At 40.5% G+C, this 20153-nt stretch overlaps 2 protein-coding genes across 2 annotated transcripts; both read left to right on the forward strand.

Annotated features, from left to right (window-relative positions):
- Positions 1–192: 192 nt before the first annotated feature.
- MTERF3 (mitochondrial transcription termination factor 3) lies at positions 193–13393 on the forward strand. The gene is made up of 8 exons (XM_008924050.2): positions 193–314; positions 763–1113; positions 2578–2730; positions 3674–3863; positions 7021–7168; positions 8389–8460; positions 11213–11374; positions 13140–13393. Exons 2-8 carry the CDS (start codon positions 783–785, stop codon positions 13332–13334), a joined length of 1251 nt encoding a protein of 416 aa, XP_008922298.2. The 5' UTR covers positions 193–314; positions 763–782; the 3' UTR covers positions 13335–13393.
- A 1493-nt stretch (positions 13394–14886) lies between these two features.
- Positions 14887–19529, forward strand: LOC103757868 (cytochrome b-c1 complex subunit 7). Its single transcript, XM_008924051.3, has 4 exons — positions 14887–14949; positions 16181–16252; positions 17937–18103; positions 19290–19529. Exons 1-4 carry the CDS (start codon positions 14931–14933, stop codon positions 19365–19367), a joined length of 336 nt encoding a protein of 111 aa, XP_008922299.1. The 5' UTR covers positions 14887–14930; the 3' UTR covers positions 19368–19529.
- Positions 19530–20153: the final 624 nt, after the last annotated feature.

Raw genomic sequence — 20153 nt, forward strand, 5'->3', positions numbered from 1 at the left:
CGCCGCGTCCCCCTGCGGGAGCGAGGGGGCCGAACGGGGCGAGCGCCGCTCCCGCCGCGCTGAGGGGAGCGCGAGGCGAGGCAGGGCAGGGCAAGGCAGGGGAGGAACTCGCCGGGCCGCGCCCACGCGCGAGGGAAGGACGAAGGCAGCGCCAGAGGGGGAGAGGTGGAGCCACACCGCCCCCTTGGAGCAAGCGGTGGGAAGCTCTCTGGTGCCTGTATGTTCCCCCTCCCCCCCTTTCCTCGCGGATGGTCTCGCCTGGGTTGGGCTGGGGGCGGGGCACACACGTGGTCAGGCCGCGCCGAGCGGGGCAGGTGAGGTGATGGCGGGTCTCGGGGGCGTTTCCGTGATCTCTCGATGGTCTCCACATTCTCCTGCACACGCAGAGGCTGCCGGCATGGGGAGGCCTGCGAGGGACGGCGAGCGCGGCGCGCCCGGGCCCAGCCTCCCCCCCCTGTGGCGCTGTGCGGTGACGGCCCTGCGCAGAGGGCCCTGTCCCGCGGAGAGGGTTGAGGTCCTGGCTGGGCTTCCCCCGTGCTCCCAAAGGGACAGCTGTCGTACAGGACGGCGGGCAGTGGCCCTCAGACCCGGCTTCTCTCCCCAGTTTTGCCTCCTCCGTTTGCCACGCGTTTAAAGCCTTAAAGCCTCTCCTTGGTGCTTTGTAGTGAGCCATTGCTGTAGCGCCCAGGGTATTCGCGCTCCCGGCTCTGCGGCCAGGCAGGCAGCGCCTTTCCCGCCCCTCAGCCCTTTTTCTCCCGGCAGGATGCTGTGTTGAGGTGGAGATGGCTCTGTGGGCCCGGCAGGCCTCCCGCTGGTGTTGCCTGCTGAACACGGCCCGCGCTGCCGGGTTTCCTCGGAGGCTGAGGAGCTGCGGGAGCCCCGCACGGACCTGCCGTGAGTTCGCCCCTCTGGCTCTGCTGCCCGCCGGAAAGGACCGTGTTCTGTGGAGACTACAGGCATGCAGGCATGCGTCTGTAGGAAGCTGTTTCGCGCCCGACAGTGCCAAGGATGGATCCTTCTCTCCTCTGGAAAGTAATTTGCCTTCACCAGTAAAACAGGAACAAGCAAAAGTAGAAGCATTACCTGATCTGAATGCAAAAATACTGAATGAAGGTAAGAGGTTTTAAGGGATACCATTTTTCCCGAATCTTCAAATCATGCTTTCAGTATGTTGTGGTTTAACCCCAGCTGGGTTCTTTTTTCTTGGCCCGTTTATCTAAAACACTTATCTGGAGTTCCTGACTTTCACTTGGTTTTAGCCCCGTAGTTAATGCAGATATTCTTGTGGTCACCGTGGCATCCAAAGCATACCTTTAAGGTGAGATGAAGATAAAATGTTTTGGGTAGAAATGTAGGTCTGGAGCTGCCATTTGAAGGATTTTTCTTTTGATAAATCTACCTGCAGCAGTTGAGCGTTTGCCTTTCCCTCACATACCTGCTGATACAAACTAAGGGGATTGGTTTGGGTGTTTTGTTTGGGGTTTTTTTGAACAAGGCTGGGGGAGTCCACGCCTGAAGCAGCTCACGCAATACAGCCGTTTGAATGATCAGGAACGAACAACAGGAGGCAGCAGTGTGAAGCCTGCTTTAAGCACTGCTCTGACGAGAAATGCTCATCCAACTGTCTCCTGAGGAAAGGAGATGAAAAAAGATAAATACAATGTGCAGCTCTTCCTGAAACATTAGGATCATGCTACTTACTGTGGAATCTGTCTTGGTAGTTCTGGTGTGTCTTTGTTTTCTCGACATGGAAGAGTGTTACCCTAGTCTCTAGGATGGCATTGTGCAAAGGTACAGGGGACAGAAAACCCCCTTCCTGAAGAGTTTATAATCAGGGCTGTTGATCAATAATCAATCTGATAATTTAGGAAGATGCTAGCAGCCAGCCTGGAAACAGTAAATCTAGCTGCTGTGAGCTCCTGTCAGTGGAAGAACAGATCCATTTATAGAAGTATTTTTTAAAGGACACTAAGCTCTGTGACATCAAACACTTAAGGGGAAACAAGCATAATAATGTTCTCTTTGAAACCTTAGTGAGTAGGAAATGGAGCTTGATTTCTTTTGCTGTTAATGGTGGTGGCAGTCAGCAGCCATTCTGTAATGGATAAGACATGATAGCTTGGTTGGAGTTGGCTGTGAAATGCAGTTGTTTTAACTTTCAGTATATTTCAGGCATCAGATTCAAAAGAGGCATAAAATAGTGGGCTTGTCAGGTTATGAAAAATAATCTTTGCGGTAGCCTTTTTTCTGGATATGATCAGGCAAGAATGCATTTGTGAAGACATGAAAGCAGATTCTTTTTCAAGAAGGTGATGTGATCTGCAGACTGAAGGCAGGCTGGCTGGGTACTACACTGATTTGGACACATGAGCAAGAGCTGATGAGCAGTGACAAGGAGATGGAACAGAGGCAAAAACTGGGAGTACAGTCTATGTTTTCAAATAATAGGTTGAATGTTCATCTCGTGCACAATGTTCCTGCATTTTGAACTGGATTTTAGGAGATCTGTATAGCATTTGGTGGGAGCAGCTTTGTCTTTCACAAAATGCATTTGGGTCATCCACATTTGTTTCTTAGATTGGGATGACATCCCACCTTCATCTGCCTTGGAAGAGATTTCTGAGGAAGCAGCTGTACAGATCATCGCAGAACCGATTCTTCCCCTTCAGTCTACCACGCTCCGAGATTATGTTGATCATTCAGAAACCCTTGCAAAGCTTGTCCACCTAGGTATGTGTGATTTTATTTGTGTAGTTTGCCTGTGTCTGGAGCTTTGGAGATTCTTCTGTTTTACTGGTTCCCTTGTAAACTTGAAAGAGAGAATGGTGACTAATGGCAAAAAGCAGCAGAATATTATCCAGAGTAAATGGAAAAAGAAGGGGACTGTGTCACTCAATAGCAATGCCATATTTCTTGAAAACAAAGCTGGCTAGTTTTAGTCCCTTAGCGCTTTGGGTGCCAGGAGGAGGCATCTCTCACAGCTTCTGGAGATGGGGAACACTCTATGTAACTTAAGTGGTCTCTCTTCTTTTGGGCTGGCTAAGGTTGTTTTAATTTGCTGCAAAAGAAAATGCAGTTCTCCATCCTTGGAAAGAAGGAGAGTGGTTGCTGTGCAGAACCTTAGAAGTGGGGCACAGTAAACTAGAGGCAAGAGTGAAGGATGGAAAAGAACCTTACTTCTCATCAAAAAGCAGTTGGACTGCAGGTATATCTGAGTTCAGGGTTGCTGGCCACCTCCTTGTTGCCCAAACATCCAAGGAACACTAGAAGAAGGTTGGAGAAATAAGTATTTGAGAGGGGGGAATCTGGCCCCATGTAGTAACAAATTACTATGTGTGAGTCAGTATATAAAGGCACTTCACTGCACAATTGTTCTCTTCCCTTGTATAATGGAGTTGGGAATTTCTTGCATATGGCACATGCAGGATTCACTGCAAATGTCTTCCTTCAAAAAATAAACTCAGCAAAAGTGTCTAAAATGACTGCTTGTTTTATCTGGAATCTTTCCACAATATACAAGGTGTTATGACCTTGCTGTGTCGAACAATTAAAGTATGCCAAATCAGTGCAAAAAAAGGAGTAGTCCTGTAAATTCCAACGTGCCTTTGTGAAACATTTACAGGAAGTAACATCTGAGTTTATTTAAAACAATTTTTAATTTTGTTTGTTGTAGGAGTTGACCTATCCCAAGTGGAAAAACGTCAAAAGGCAGGTCAGCTCTTACTGACCTTGGACTTTGAAAAAGATATAAGAAAAATACTTCTGTTTCTTAAGGATGTGGGTGTAGAAGACAATCAGCTGGGGCCATTCCTGACCAAAAATCCATACATCCTTGGTGAAGATCTGGAAGCTTTAGAAACCAGGTAAGACTTTCAAACAGCAGCGGGGTGTTAAGCCCCTTGGGTTGAAGATCTGCTTTCCCCTATGGCTTAACCTTGCCTGAAGGATCGTGTGTTGCCTCCTGCTTCCTTTCTGACTCAATCCCTGGCTCCTTGTTCTTGTGCCTTCCCATCTGTTGGCACTGACATGTGGTGATATCATAAATCAAGTCAACACCTTGATCTGCCTGAAAACTGACCATTAAAAAATTTTACTGCCCATCCCTATCTCTCTGCCACAGAGGAAGCAGCTTGCCCTCCTAGGCCACTTGCTTTACCTGCATCAGCTTGGATTCCAAAATGTCAGTCCCTGAGGCTTTGTAGAAATATATTAACCTCTTTAGTCACAATTTGAAACCACTCTTCTAGATGCTACATCTGCCTTGTAAATTCTGCAGTAAAAGAAGCAGACCAGATCTCTTCCGTGATGACATCTAATAGCAGCAGAAAGTTTTGGTGACACTCTTTTTTCCTGTTGTCCAGCTCAGACTGAACACAAGACTACAATGAACTAATTTGTGTGTGTGTGTTTTCATTCACACCTTTATGGCCCTACACTGTTCCTCAGTCCATAAAATGGACTTTTATTCTTAACATTACTTCAAATTCAACAGTTTATTTCAGAAGAACTCGTGTGTGAATGTACATACATTTTTTAATGAACTCAGAACTTCTCAGTATTTAAAAATTCCAGAAAAGAAAGTCTGTCTGCTTGGCTCTTGCATGTAGTAGCTGTCCAAGACAGAAATCTGAAAGTACGGATATTTGGAAACAAGCACATGATCTGGATATATAAGATAAACCTGACTTCTTTTTTCTCTGTTCTTCAAACCTCCTGTTCAGTAAGTGGCCTTTCAGAAACAATATCCAAAGAGAATCTGTGTAATTTTTCAGCAGTAGTTTTGAGTCTAGATATCAGTTATTTATACTCTGCTGAAAAGAGTATTATTTTTTTTTGCTATGATAAATATCCTGACACTTCTGTGAAGTCAAATTTGCTTTTCACTGACAGTCCTGTGGCACTGAAAAGCAAATTTGTGAAGTAGGGACTGAACAGAGCAGTCCAATTTCTCCTTAATTTTCTGCATTACAATTCTTCAGTAAGTTTGACACTGGTGAGTGCTCTCCTGCAAGCTTTAAAGCAAGTGTGCTGTGAAGGCTGTGAAGTGAATGTGTCTCAGATAGCTGTCTTTTGAAAGCTGAGTATCACCTTTGCATAAACAGTTCAGTGCAGATGGACATGGTATTGGTTACATCACTCTGGAATGTTTTATTGCTATGGATTCCACGTTGCTAGGAAACAAAACACAAATTTCAATAGATTTGGCATTTGACTTCAGATAAACATCATAAAAGTCAAAACATTCCATAATTCATAACAATTTTGACAGTTGCAAATCAGTGTCTGTACTGCAGCTGCACCAGATGCTTTGTTTTACGTTATTGTTAATGATGACTTAAAACTGTTAACATGCTACATAGAACTGCTGACCCCTGTAGTAGAACGAGGGCTAACCTTGGTGCCAACACTCACAGATGTATCTCAAACTTTGGCCAAGCTGGATGATTGTGTTTCTTTAATATACCAGTTTCTGGAGTCAGGTTATTACAATCTTGCCATCCCTCTTTTAAGTTTCTTGCCTTTCCAGAATGTGAAGAAATGCTTCAGGTGTGAATCTTAATGACTTGTTAACAGAAAACAAGTGGAGCCAGGACAGCCAAAAGATTTTATTTTTCATCTGCTCATTTAGCTGTGTTTCTGGGATGATTGGCAACTGTGTCCTTGAAAAATGAATGGAAGAAGTATAGTGTAGCCAAGCTGCAGCATTCGAAACATAATGGGATAATTTTTGAAGGGCCAGGTGGTTATTGTTGTGTTCTGATTTTCTCCCCCTCTTAACCTTTCCTTGTCTTTGAGGTTTCTGCAGCCAGTTCCATCAGCACTGTCTGGAGCCTAGGCTGCTACCTTCTCTGTTGGGGTGCCTGCTCAATCAGGAATTGGTCATCTAGAGCTTGTTCTTGTATCTTTCTGTCTGGACATTTTTTGGCTTGTGATGACTTCATTTTTGAGGGTTTGTGGAAAGAGGGAGGCTGTAGTGACTGGAAGGTAATTTTTTTTTCTCTGCACAAGATGTGGTTTAACACAGAGCCTGTTTTTTGCTGAATACCTGCTTCTGCAGAATACTCTGCAATCCATTTAGTATCTAAATTACTGCCAGATAAAAACAATTCTTATGTGCTTTCATCTGACAGAAAATACTTCCATACACTCTCATCTACAACCAAAGGAAATCTCTCCAAACTGTAGTTCAGTTGTTTTGTAGATGGAGACATGGATTAATTGTGTCTCTCTTTATGTGCTGTATTGGCCCTCCTTTGTTCCTTTTTCTGGTAATCCTGTATGGTAATCATCTACTGCAAGTAGTACTTGAAATAAGATTTCACATTCACTGAATTTAACAAAGTTTGGAAAAAGTATTGAGTTGGAAAGAAAGAAAGCTCTGTTAAACATAAAAACTTTAGTCGCTCCTTTTCCTTTCCGATGACCAGATATTTGTTACTTAATCGTTGGACCACTGACTGAAAGTAGGGACCTATTGCAACAAATGTAACTTCAGCTAATCTAGAGATGCCTTTTCGGACAATGTCTCTACACATAACGTTGTTGTAGGGTATTTCTACTCCAGTGCTATTGGCAAAACAGGGATGTATGAGGTATAGTACAATGTTCTTTCAGCAGTAGAAATGGAATTCATTAAAATAGCAAAAAGCTGTATATATCTTCTTGTCCATACCCTATGATGATCTATTAATGTGTTTGCAATCTAGGAGACAGGCTGGTAGTTAAATGTAGGTTAACATAGTTATCTGCTTAAGTACAGCTGGAAGGAATTAAAATCTGTCTTCAGTATTGACATTCTGCTCTGAGGTTTATTTTACTTCTAATTAATTGGAAGGGAGGGTATTTTGCTTTTACGATAACTGCAGAATTCATCCTAATTATTTTTGGCAGGGTTGCATGTTAATGCTAGAACATCTGTCCATTTATAAGATATCACTGAGGAATTTAAGCAGTACTGAATAAATGGAGGCAATAAAATTTTCATCACTGGATTTTATTTTGTTTTTGTTCTCTTTCTAGAGTGGCTTACCTAAAATCAAAAAAATTTGGTAAGTCAGAAATTGCTCAGATGGTCTCGAGAGCTCCATATCTGCTGTTGTTTTCAGTGGAAAGACTGGATAACAGACTGGGTTTCTTCAAAAATGAACTTGGTCTCAGTGTAAAGAAGGTAAAGACTGAAGTCTTTAGTTATTTTCTTATTAACAACTGTAAGGGCTTGCAGTATGAATATTTCAAGTGTTTGGAGGTTATCCACAAACATCAGTGACGTTACCATGAGAATATAGAGGGTTACAAGAGGGTAACATGGTTTTAACTGCCTATGGAAGTGATATAGACACCTAACATTCAGAATTCCTGAAGTACAGGTTTTGAAGATGACTGGCTACAGATTATTTACAAACAAGCTCGCATATGTCCAATTTTATTACTTGAGGTGAGTTAGAGGACTGAATTCATTACTGAAACAGCAAGCACCTTTTAACTTCTGGAAAATTAAATGCTTCTCTTCATCTCCTCAAGATACTGCAAAATACTTAACTCATGATTGAAAAATTGTCTAATCTGTGAATATTATATCATATCAAACTAAATGCCAAATTATACACTCAGTTCACCATGAGTAACCTCTGGGTTTGCTTGTGACAGTGTATCACACTTGTGCTTAGCAGGTATTCAGCACTCTGCTTTGGGATCTTCAAGGGAGGTAGTAGCTGGACTTGCTTGGAATAAGTGGGCAGCGTTAGGTGTTTCCTACAGTAGGTGAGGATTGCAATGAATGTCAAATTCCAAGTGGAATCAGGGTTGCTTTGCTGGCTTCTATCAGCTGAACAGTCATAGCTGTCACAGTGCCTGTTGCTGGCTGTTCTATGCTTGAGGTAAGAGACCTCCCCAGAAAAGGGTTTAGTCACTGCCTTGTGCTCAGAGTGGATTACAAGTGATTAGGGGACGTGGAGTAATTTCTTGCATTGCCATTATACTATGGTCTAACCAGATCCTGAATTAGACAAACTCCACTGAGCTGAAAAATCCTTTTATAGCCTTATTGGGTAGTGTGTTGTTAACTTCTTTAAAAAGATGGGAAGAAACAGCTTGAGCACTGAGATAGAGCTCTTGAGCATGCTTTTGACGCATGCTTTTACTCCCTTTTCCCATCTGCTTTACAACACCTATGTTGTTTTTTGTTTTCCATTTGAGTAACTTTTTGCATCTTAATATACTGCTGCTTCATACAAACTCCTCCTTGGTGTAGAAATAAAAATTAATTGCATCCCTCTTCCAGCTGCAAAAAAAAAAAGAAAAAAAAAGTTTATATGAGATCTTTCTTTCACAAATGAATTCACAAACAAGCTTTCAGTAATACTCCTTTTGTGTTTTCCCTAATTGTAGACAAAGGACCTGGTAGTTCGTCTTCCAAGGCTACTGACTGGCAAATTAGAACCTGTAAAAGAAAATCTTCAGGTGAGTTTATGAATAGATATTAAAAGTGCATTGTGTATCCATATAGTTCAAGAGTTGTCAGAAGATAAAATTCCTAGAGGAGACTCATGCATAGAAAGTATTTAATGAAACAATTTTAGTGGAGATATAAAATAACTGAGGATTTTGTTCAAAAATTTATTTTCCTCTATATCGTGCAAGTTTATAGAATACATGGAGCAGTATCTTATTGTCTTGTACTCTGATGCAGTGTCCTCCTGCCAAAAGTTGCTATCTGATGACACAAATTGTTACCCGTGTTTTATGAGTAGAAAAACATTCCCTCTTTCCCCCCCCCTTAATTATTACGGGTTTTTGCTAACTTGGGCCGTCCATGAGTATTTAGGAGCAAGAAATGTGCAGTTGATTATTTTCCTCTTGGCAGGTAGCTAGTCTGCCAAAATGTGCATTTGACACCTATTGTCTGATAGCAGATGGTCGTTATTAACAACTGTTGAGTAAATAACTTCAAACCCACAGAGACTCCTTTCCCTTTTGAAAATGTAACTATGTATTGGTTTAATTATTGTGCTGTAAAGCCATCGAGGCCAAACAGCATGATGTATTATAACAATTTGTGAAATTCCATTATCCTATAATGCATAACTGTGAATTAAAATGTATAATTTTCAGATGGACTCACTGCTCTGAAACTATTAAACGCTAGAAATCTTGCAATCTGAAATGTGTGTGTGGTAAGGGAGGAGACTGGAAAGTAGCAGACTGTTCTAATTAATAGTGCTTTCTTTTTAATGAACATGGTTTCCACAGGCTAGGGATTCAGTATATTATAATGAATGTGTTTTTAAGATTCTCAGTTCTATGTGACTATCTTGTTTATCTACCAAATATATATATATATAAATAGCATTTATTTTTAACATGTGTGTGAGAGAGAGGGAGAGAGAGGTAGGATTTTTAGGTTCTCACTGTTGAAATCTGCTCGTAATTAGAAGCTCTGGCCTTTCAGGAGGTTGGATATTTCGGTTTCAGAATCTGGGTTCAGACCTGTATGTCCTAAACTGATGGTGGGAGGGCAGTACTTGGAAAGTGAAACCATGTACCACCAGTTCAGAAGTGATCAGGTCATTTCCTTCATTTTGAATGGACTGTTATTTAGAAACAGCTACTGGCTGTCAAAAGATACCCGCCATGATAAATGATCTGAAGGATTATTATTTGTTCCATCCTCTGAAGGTTTCATCCAGCACGATTAGAGATTAACACAGTAAAACCTGACAGCTTGCATTACCACTGCCTATTGTGGGAATAATATAGAATAAGTTGAATATTGCTGAGACTTACACAGTAAGAATATTAGCATATGTGGCCTAGAGAGTTACTGAATATTAAATATGTTTGCTGTCAAACTGAGTGCAGTCAAAGCAATTTACACTTGAGCTCACGGGTCCTGGCATGAGGGAGCTGTTCCATTTCAAAGAGTAGAAGATAAAAGGTCAGGACTCTTGTCACAATTACCCCTACAGTGGGCCCAGCTTTACATCTGCAGTGATTTAACATTTGGTCTTATCAGGTTGTGTATCGTAATGCAGTAACTTACCACTGCCAGCTCAGATCCATGGAAGATACTACTGAATGCAAACACTTCTTTTCATGCCTGAATGCTGTCTTAGTTGATTGGTATTTTCTGTGATGCACAAATATTTATAAAGCAGATAAGGAAAAACCAGGATTTGAAAGACCTGATTACAGTCACCTCTTGAAGCAATTCCCTGTGAGGATCTGTAAGTCCTAAGGTATCTTCAAAACCCAGTTTCTAAGCCCTTCCCTTTGTATTTGCCAAGCAATTCTGGAAAAGAGCTGCAGTCTTGGCACATCAAACTGGACAAACAAAAAGCACCACATTTTTGCCAATTGAAGTAGTACCTGGGTTGGATTTAAAAGTCTGGTTATGTTGACTGACAAGCATACCCGCTTCATGGCTGGAAACAAGCTGCTTATAAATGTCACTGGAAGACAGAAGAAATGGCTGAGTTACCAGACACTCCTGTATGCTGAATTCCTTTCTCAACAACTCAATGAACTGCTTGCCATTCTGCAATCTGGGAGGAGTGCTTATGATTTTATTGAAAAAATGTGTTTTGTTTTCCTTTTGGGAAATCATAATTGAAGTCAAGGCAGTCTCTGAAAAAGACATCTTACTTTAGACATTATGAACTGTAAAATAAGTTGATAACACTGCATATTCTACACAGCTCTTTCAGGTTCAACAGTCTTCAGTTGAAGACTACAGGACTGAAATTATACTCCCTATTATAAAAAATGTAACTTGGATACATTAGCAAAGAAGTAATGTTTCATTGCTGTGTTTTACAGAGCTCAGCAGCTCCACAACAAGAAAGTCAGTCTTTGACAGCTTGGTATTGAAACTGGTAAAGGATCTTAGGGGAGAATTTTTATGCTTGTGACTGCCACGCATATGTAGACACTGGTTTTTGTTGATATCTCAGACAAGCTGAAAAAAACATAGCATTCACAGAAGTCATCTTTACTTTGGGGATACTCTGTAAACAAATTACACTTTAATCCAGAATGATAACTTGCATTGTCTGACTTCAGAACAACTGAAGGGGTGGATATTATTGTGGGATGCATTCTTGTTGCTGTGTGACAAAGGGTAGAAGAATTTTACATCAGTTTATTTCAGTGGACATTTAAATAAGCCAAGTTTGCTGTAGCTAACTTGTAAAGGTAAAATTGTGCTCTTTTTCAGGTTTGTCAGATTGAACTTGGTTTTCAACGCAATGAAATTCAACAGATAGTGTATAAAACCCCCAAGATTTTAACCGCAAGTAAAAAGAGGCTCAGACAGACATTTGACTACTTACACAACATAATGGGCATTCCCCACCACATGCTTACTCGCTTTCCTCAGGTGAGTTGTTAATCTGGGAACAAATTGTAGGTGCTTTTGTCACAGCCACTTCACTAATATGGTGCTGAAGGTGGAGCCTCACTGTATGCAGTGAATTCACGTGTGAATTCTTCAACTTGCCTGTGACTTTTACTGTAACTGGGACAACTTATATTGGCAATTCAGAAACCATGGAGGATTCCAGTGTGGAAGTGTTGCTTTTTTTTCCCCTGACACGTTACATCACTAACCCCAGTCTTGTGAATTTTTACGTTTTCAACAGAGGTAGTCATGCTTATCTCTTCTGGATTCATGCAAGAGAGATTACTGCCTGCTTAGGGATTTGCTTGTCCTGAAATCTTACCTAAGAGACACAAGGGAAGACTGATTATGCAGGAGATCTGTTCATTAGATAACATGTATACATATAAACATTTCTTTCAGATTTGTTTACTTAAAAAACTAATTTTAGAGATTTAGGATCTGAAAAGAGTGTAAAGAGAAGAGAAATTCTGTCCATTAGGCACTCAGATTCTCATTGGTGTTCCTATTGCTGTGGCAATTGCTAAAATATCACAGGATTGAAAATAGATTGGTTCCCTGATTACTAATTTTTTCCTATCTCCTCATTACTGTTATTTCCTCTCAAAAGTTGAAAGCTGTAGTCACTTCATTCAATGCTGACATGCAGTCGCACTAGTTTCTTAGAAGGTAAAAGTGAAAGGACAAATTGCAACTTCTGAACTGAAATAATTTTCTCATAAAGCAAGTCTAGTAGAGAAACTAACTGGCTAAAAAGCCAAAATTATATGGGGAAATAAAACTACTTCCCAGGATTTTGATTGCTTCTCTTCCTGTTTAATATATCTTTACTTAAGGAGGATGCTTGCAGTAACTCCGATCTGTGTCAGTTTTGCCCTCCTTGATATATAAGTGACCACAGGTCTTTCTCACTTCCTTCTCAGTTGTCTTATTGTTAGCTTTGTGGTTCACCTCATTATTTTTCTTCCCTTTCTTTGGAAGGGTAAGTGGAGACCTCTATTCCTTGTTCTTGGCACAGTCACTTCCTCTCTTCCCTGTTCTTCCCTTTCATCCTCAAAAACTGCGAGTTTCAGGATATGGTTGGTGCAAGTCAGTCTGGTGGTCTGGCCTTTAACTTGTGCATTTACAAATGTATATATGTCTCTATCTGTACTTGCTTCTATCCCAAATTACAATAATGCTGAAGATAAGAGGTATACAGGATTTTTTTCATCAAATGCTCTCTGATATTACAGCTGTTCTTGTAACCATTCTTTCTATCAGCTAACTCCACAAAAGGTGGTGAAATTTTTTTCTCCTGTCTTCTGACACTCTCTTAAAATTCAAGGAAGGCAGAGGAGGAACAGTAGTTTTGTTTCTCTCCTAGTTCAATTAGTTTGCATCCTGATAGTATAGGGAAAATGCTCCCTATTTCTGAATATCTCTTCTCCACTTCCTTGGCTGTGATTACACAAAAATAATATAGTTGTTATATATAAGTAAAAACCTAACGTGCTTGAAAGTTGTATCTGTCTGATTGTCTTTGTGTATGTAGGTCAGTGTATTGTATTGAGGCATTCAGAGTTTAGGTAATTTATATATAAATGTAACCTACCTGGTGTTTGACATAAATTAGAAGAAAATATGCAAATGATTTGTTTTCTTCCTAGATCTTCAGTTGGTCTAAAAAATGCTCTTATTTTAGATGCCTTGTAGTCTGAAATTTAGACAGCCTAAAAATTGCTTCCCTTTTTTTCTTTCTTAGGTTTTCAACTCAAAGCTGTTACGAATCAGAGAGAGGCACATGTTTCTTGCATTCTTGGGAAGAGCCCAGTATGACCCAGCAGAACCCAGTTACATCTCTCTGGACCAGCTGGTATCCCTGCCTGATGAGGTGTTTTGTACAGAGATTGCCAAAGCTTCTATACAGGACTTCGAAAATTTCTTAAAAACACTTTAGTAACACATGTAAAAAATAATAGAATAAAGTTATGAAATAAACATACTTTATAGAACCAATCCCCTTTAAGGACTCTAAACTTTTCTATTACTCGTTTAAGACTTCATTGCTTATGAAACATTTGTAGGATTTAAAGGCTCACAGTAATATTTATAGTAATATTTATAGTAACTTAAAGTTTTTTTCAGAAGGATTGAGTGAATACTCATTCCATGGATTGCTGTTAATGCAATCCTTGTCATTAATCACTAACTTTATTCAAAGTGGATGATGCAGCACACTAACAGAAAAGTGAATTAAAGTTGGATTCTTCTTTTTTTTTCTTTCGATAGTGGCAGAGTTTTGAGAAATGGAAAAACTAGCTAGTGACCTATTCCCTGTCTTGCCCATTATCTTTTTCTCTCTTCACCCTCTTTCCCAAAAGTTAGAATAGCAAGCTAATGCAGTAGTGAAGAAGTGTTGTGTTTACCTGCTTGAGCTAATGTTATTATTTTCCCTGTACAAAAAAGTACACCATTAAGTATGTGAAGTTCCTCATACAAAAAGGCGTTTTTTCAACGGGTTACAAAGGTGTTCCCTTGTGAAGCTGGCTGCTGAAATTAATATCCTAAAAGCTGTGCAGCCTGGTTTGAAATGTCAAAAAAAAAATCAGCAAACTGAATCCAGGCAAATTCCAGAAAGAAAACTGTTAGTGTCCCTGAAATCTAGAAGGATCTTTATGTAAGTTACTTTTTTCTTTCCCTTGTTGAGTTTTCCCCACACCCCAAAGAGATTTGTGAGGTTTTAATTTGTTTTGAATGCCTCACACTTTGAACTTTTACTTCCCTTGTTATTTTTAAATGTAAAAATGATCGCTGCCAGAGCTAAACCAGTTTCTTTGAAATGTTAAATGCATGTGCTTCTGCCAAAATAGCTTCCCAGAAACACTATGAAGAAAGGAAGCAAAAGATTTTATGGGAGTGCTAAAAGGGAAGAGAGGATAGAAGAACTTTCTGAGCATCATGTAAAAAATCTGTGACTCTAAGATGAAAAAAGAATCTTTAGAAGAAATGTTTGGGCTAGAATTACCCAGCTTACTGTAGTCTGCTATTCCTGACAAGGGCTGGCAGCCTTGGACTGAACACGTTGATTCGCTGGGGCTCGCTGGGTACAACACGGCAAAGACCATTTGCGGCCTGGGGCAGTCTGGAGTCTGCTGTTTGCTTTCCTGACTAAAAATTGCCTGTTGCAGCCGTATTTCTGGACTAATCCCACATATTCATTTTATTTCTTTTAAAACGCAGTGATCCCTTTCTGAAGGAACTGCGGGGAAGAGAGGCAGCTATCTGTGCCTCACAATGCAGAGCTGCTCCCCGGGCAGCTGCGATACCTGAGCAGAGAGAGGTTTCTGCTTCTTCCTGTGATCGATCGGTACTTTGCTTACAGTGCTTTACAAAGCTAAATTTTATTGTCGTTATTTTTCGCTAATATTTATCCTCGCGCACACACAAATTCCCCCACTCTAACCCGGGCGCATGCGCCGGCGGCGGGGCGGCATTGGCAGCGCGCGCCCGCCCCTGCGGGTTACCCAGGAGGCCGCGCGGCGCAGAGGTCAAGATGGCGGCGAGGGCGTCTGGTGAGGAGGCGGGGGGCGCCGGGGCCGGGGCTGGGGTCGCTCCGCCTGCGGCGCTGCGCTCAACCCGCACAACGCCGGGGAGCGAGGCGGCCCGCGACGGGGACAGGGAGAACCGGGGAGCCGGTGTGCACCGTGTGCCCTTGACGGGAGTCGCGAGTGCTGCGGCACAACCTTGGCGGGCGGGGTCTCCTTGTCGTCCCTCCCGTGGTAGTGGAGGGAGCCTGGCTCCGATACCGGGATTTTCTGGGTGCTCGGGAGCATTGGAGGAGCCTTTGGGCAGCTCCGGAGGGGCCTCGGGTGTCGCTGTCCTGCGCGGGTACCGACTGCACGCATGGCTGGTGGAAGATTATTCCTTCTCAGGCCCTAAAGCACGCAGGAGTCAGTAAATAACCGAATGGGATAGTGCGCTAATGACGCACTGGTATCACACGTAGCACTGTTTCTTTGGGGTGACTTGGTAAGACAAACGTCTTAAAAGTCACATAAGACAGCTCGCCCGGGCTGCATTGCCCACACTGTGCTGTACCCCTTGTTGCGTTACTTCAATGGTATTTGTACCATCGTACTTAATTATGTCTTAATGCACCTTTTCCATCCGGAATCACATTTAATGAAAGATGAATGTGCTATATGTGGTGTCTTTGTATTTTTATGTTTTCTTTTTAAAACTGTTTTTTGATCTTTCTGTTGGGGGGTACTTTTCAGTGTTGACTTTCTGGTTCACTTAGGCAGTTTCTTGATAAAGGAAGCTGTGGAATAGCAGTCAAGTAACTGGAGAGGAGAGCAAAAGGTTAACAACATATTAATATACTGACCTTGAAACCACATTAACCCACTGTTGTGAAACTTTGATAAATTATTTGAAAAGCATGACGGTTTTGCTTTCTGTAGAACGCTACCATTTTGGCTCATGTAAGAGTTATGGAGCGTAGAAGTGCTGGTGCTGTTTTGGAACAGTGGACCAATTCCTTGTTAAACTCTTAAAGCAGTCTCATACTGAAATTTCGTGAAACAGGTCGAACTGCAGTACATAATGAGAGTCCTACCTGGTCAGTGTCAGTTAAGGGATGTTGAGAAGTAAGAGAGGCCAAGTTTTATATGTTCAGATTCAAACTTGATGCAGTGTTATATTACTGCATATGAAGGAGGCCAGTGAATTTTTGTGTACTGTCATAGGAACGTGTAATGTTCATTTTTGTCTCGCTCTGCAACTGATGATGGTCACGTTCAGTCACAGGAGGTGGTCGCCTGATAGACAGCATTCGCAAGTGGTACTATAATGCAGCTGGGTTCAACAAGCTTGGTAAGTGTTGGATTGAATTTAGCTATGGTTCATAATTGGCATATGTACATGCAGTTTAGCTAAAGTCTTTTTGATCAAAATTAGCTACTACTTTTGTGGAGGAAAAAGGTTGGCAGTAGCTTCACTCATTGTGATTTCTATCTAGTAATGAATCAGTGACTTTTCTGTTATTTCTGTTTGCTCATGTTTTCAGTGAATTAACTTATAACAGCTAAGGTCAAGCTGGAGCAGTTGAAAAAGTTTTCCCAGAGCAGTCCTGAAAGCTTGATTATTTACCTTTCCTCACCAAGTCACTTTCACCGGCCAGTGTCTTCTAACTCGAAGACTGCTCTTGAAGCTGGAGAGGTTCCCACTGGTAGCAGTCAGTCCGTCCACAATACTTATGCAAAGTATCCAAAGTGCAGAAGAGGTTTTAGTTAGTTCTGCCCTTTGTGTCACCATAACTTCAGTTGGTGTCACCCTGGCCTGAACAGTGCTGGAATAGGTGTCAAAACAGTGTTTCCTTAAGTAGAGAAGATTGTCTTGATGGTATTGCCTTCACTTTGTTCAGAGTTGTTACCAAATTTGTTTCAACCATTTAGATGGTTGAACTGCTCTTGAATAAGAACCTGAATATTCAGTGCTTGTAATTTGCTGCTGACCACAATAAGTGCAAATCTTTTAAAGGAATGTAATATACCTGTCCTGGGGAAGCTAGAGCAAATAATTGCAAGACAACTGTAGAGGAATAAGCTTAGACCTTTCCTCCAGAGATGAAGTGTTTAGCACCTCTTTTTATGTCTACCTGCTGAAATTCTTACTTCTGCTGCTTTTCTGGAAATGTGACTAAAAACTGAGAAACACCAAATTTAATGTAGTAATTAAAGTAGCAGCAGTGCTCCCTGTGCCTTTGAAATAGGTTATAAAATTGAATTCAAGAATATATGACTCAAAAGAGATTTGTTTTATTTTGAGACCAAAACCTTTGACCACAAGTCAGTAGGTATACTCTTGTAATCTGCATCAGTCTTGGAATGCTACAGAAATAATATTTTGTCCTATTTTGCTAATACTGAACCTTTTAAGCAGGGTTGGTTGAATTTCAAGAACTCTTTGTTCCACAAATGGTGTGGAGAGTGTTCTTGGCTTTGAGAAGACAGGGTGCTTCTCCCTGATTTAGCTTCTGGTTTGGAACTCATGCGCAAACATAGAGCTTCAGGTTTCCGTGGTTTAATATAATCAGTGGAGATCTGGTCGTTATGGATAGGGGAGTTTAGAGCATAATTCTTCAGTACTGAAGGAGTCACATCTGTGGTTGAGTAACTCTAATGGATTCAGAGCTCTTAAACCCTTTGCCTAGACAGTCATCTTAAATATAGATATAAAAATAGATGAGCATAAGTCCACCCCTCAGATCCAGAAAAGTTACTGTTCTGTATGGATATTTTCTTATTAAACACATTGAATTAAATACTTATTTTCCTCATTTCTCTTTAAGAAAAGGAGTAAAAAAAAAAGTAGGTAGAGTATGTGAAAGCCATTGTTTAGAATTGCATGTTCTCTGTGAGCAGTTAATGGTTCTCCTGGATTGGTTTTCCTTCATGATTTTACATTTGGAAGTGTTTTGCCCATGGTACTTACAAACACTTGTGTCAATCCTAAATGTTGTTTAGGAATATTTATTCAGTGATACTTCTTGGTACAGGATTAATGCGAGATGATACACTGTATGAAGACGATGATGTAAAAGAAGCACTGAAGAGACTTCCAGAACATCTTTACAATGAAAGAATATTTCGCATAAAGCGAGCATTGGACTTGAGCTTGAAACATCAGATCCTTCCGAAAGACCAGTGGGTGAAGTATGAGGAGGTGTGTGTACAGAGCATTTTCAGGGTGGAGGTCTTAGATGGCACTGCTGTGACTGGTCTTTGGGATTGTCATTTGCTGAAGAGACGCATGCTTACATGTTCTTTATAATGAGTACATGAGTCAGTGTCTCACAGAACACCTCTGGAAAACACAGCTTTTGATGACTGTTTAGAAATCTCTGGTTTTTGGTAGAAATTACCAAATTTTTCTCACAATGACAGAAGCTCAAGCTGCAGCTCAGAATCACAGCACATTGTGTTCAGACAAAATATTTCTTCTAAGCTATTAGATAAAGAAATACTCCGTAAATAGCTTGGAAATTCTTACAAAAGGTCTCTTGCTTTTCTGATTAATATCTTAATCTTACAGAAAATCTCGAGCCAAAGGTTTTATTCATGAAGGTGCCAAGGAAGAATAAGTTAAAGGGAAATCTTGCACTAAAATAAGCATCATCTTGTAATTTGAAAAGCAAACTACACTTTCCTTTTCAGATCTAACTAATTTTTATTTTTAGAAGTGAATTGATTCACATACTTTGCATTACTGTCCACCTCAGATTTCTCCAGATTACCAGGCAGAGAAGAATCTTATTGCTAAACTCTTGACTATAGGATAGTATAAGGGGATTAATGTGTCTCTGTGTAAGCAGAGGATTTTTCTTGTGGTCTTGCTGGTATATCTGGGTAACTGCTGCGTCAGATAACCAGTTACATATTTCCTAAAGCAGCAGTTTGGTTTGTAAGTGTTAAACATGGTCAAGGTGTTCCACCAAATTCAAGTTTACAAGTTTCCACCAAATCCCAAGTTTTAGAAGTTAAGCTCAAAAAAAGATTCTCCAGAACATTATAGTTGGACTTTAAACTAATTAAAGTGGATCTTGTACATTTGGGTATCTGCCAAAAGAACGTGGCTTCTAAAGCTGTAGCTGGGAGCATCCCTTTACTTGTTAATGTTGGTGAGGAATTAGGCATTAGTGGTTGCTGTAGTAGAAAACTTCTCAATGCAGACTTGGCAGATAGAAAGTTTACCTTTTCAGACTAAGTAAGGCTTGATTTATTTTTTTTTCCCTTGTTAGGTTGGTGTTTAGTCAAATCTGAGGAGGAATGAGAGACAAGTAATCTGTAGGAATGACTTGAGATGTTTCTGGACCTCACTATAAATTTAAATATATTCTGTTCTTTTTTAGGATAACCATTATCTTGAACCATACCTAAAAGAAGTAATCCGTGAGAGACGTGAAAAGGAAGCATGGAATAAGAAGTAACTATTGAACTACTTCATGAAGATATCCACGTATTTCTGATATTTTTAAACATTTAGTTATAAAAGTCCACAGAGAGGCAATTGTGTGGCTGAAGAATACTATTTCAGCTTGTTCATTGAGTCTGTTCATCCAACCAAAATAAACATGTCAAAGTAAAAAATCTTGGATGAGTCCTTTTTGAATGTTAACAAGCTAACGTTCAGATCTTTCCTGTGAACATATACGTTACATATTAGTTTAGTGGTATGCAGACTTCAGTCCAGCTTTTTGATTCTTACTCTTTTCATAGTACAGCTGTTTTCTGCAGTTGTAGGATTAGGTAAGAAACATTGAAGGCTGTTGGTGCTAGTTGCTTTGTTAAATTAAAAAGGAGTTTGTATTTCATTTGTCACTTCTCTCTGTAGATAACAATACTGGACCAGTGTTTGATGTTACAATGGTATTGTAAGACAACAGAGTGTAATATCTGTGCATCTGAGCACTTACATATTAAAAAAAATGGAAAATATAGATGATTCCTTAGTCATAAAATAGGAAATATTTCACTAGCTTTTTGTATCATATACATTGTTAATCCTTAAAAGACTATTTTCATATAAACTGTAATGACTGTCTCACTTCAGCTTCTTTAGAATTTTTGTTCTTTAAAAGGGTAAAAGTGGTATTCTGATGTGCTTTCAAGAACATATTTAACTTCCCATGTATTTTTTTCATTACCTAAAGCATGCTGTAGTTTACAGTGTTTGGTGTCCAGAAAGTACTGGCTCTCACTGGCTGAAGACCTTT

This window comes from Manacus vitellinus, unplaced genomic scaffold (assembly GCF_001715985.3).
Source record: "Manacus vitellinus isolate BGI_N305 unplaced genomic scaffold, ASM171598v3 scaffold_1_pilon, whole genome shotgun sequence".
NCBI lineage: Eukaryota > Metazoa > Chordata > Aves > Passeriformes > Pipridae > Manacus > Manacus vitellinus.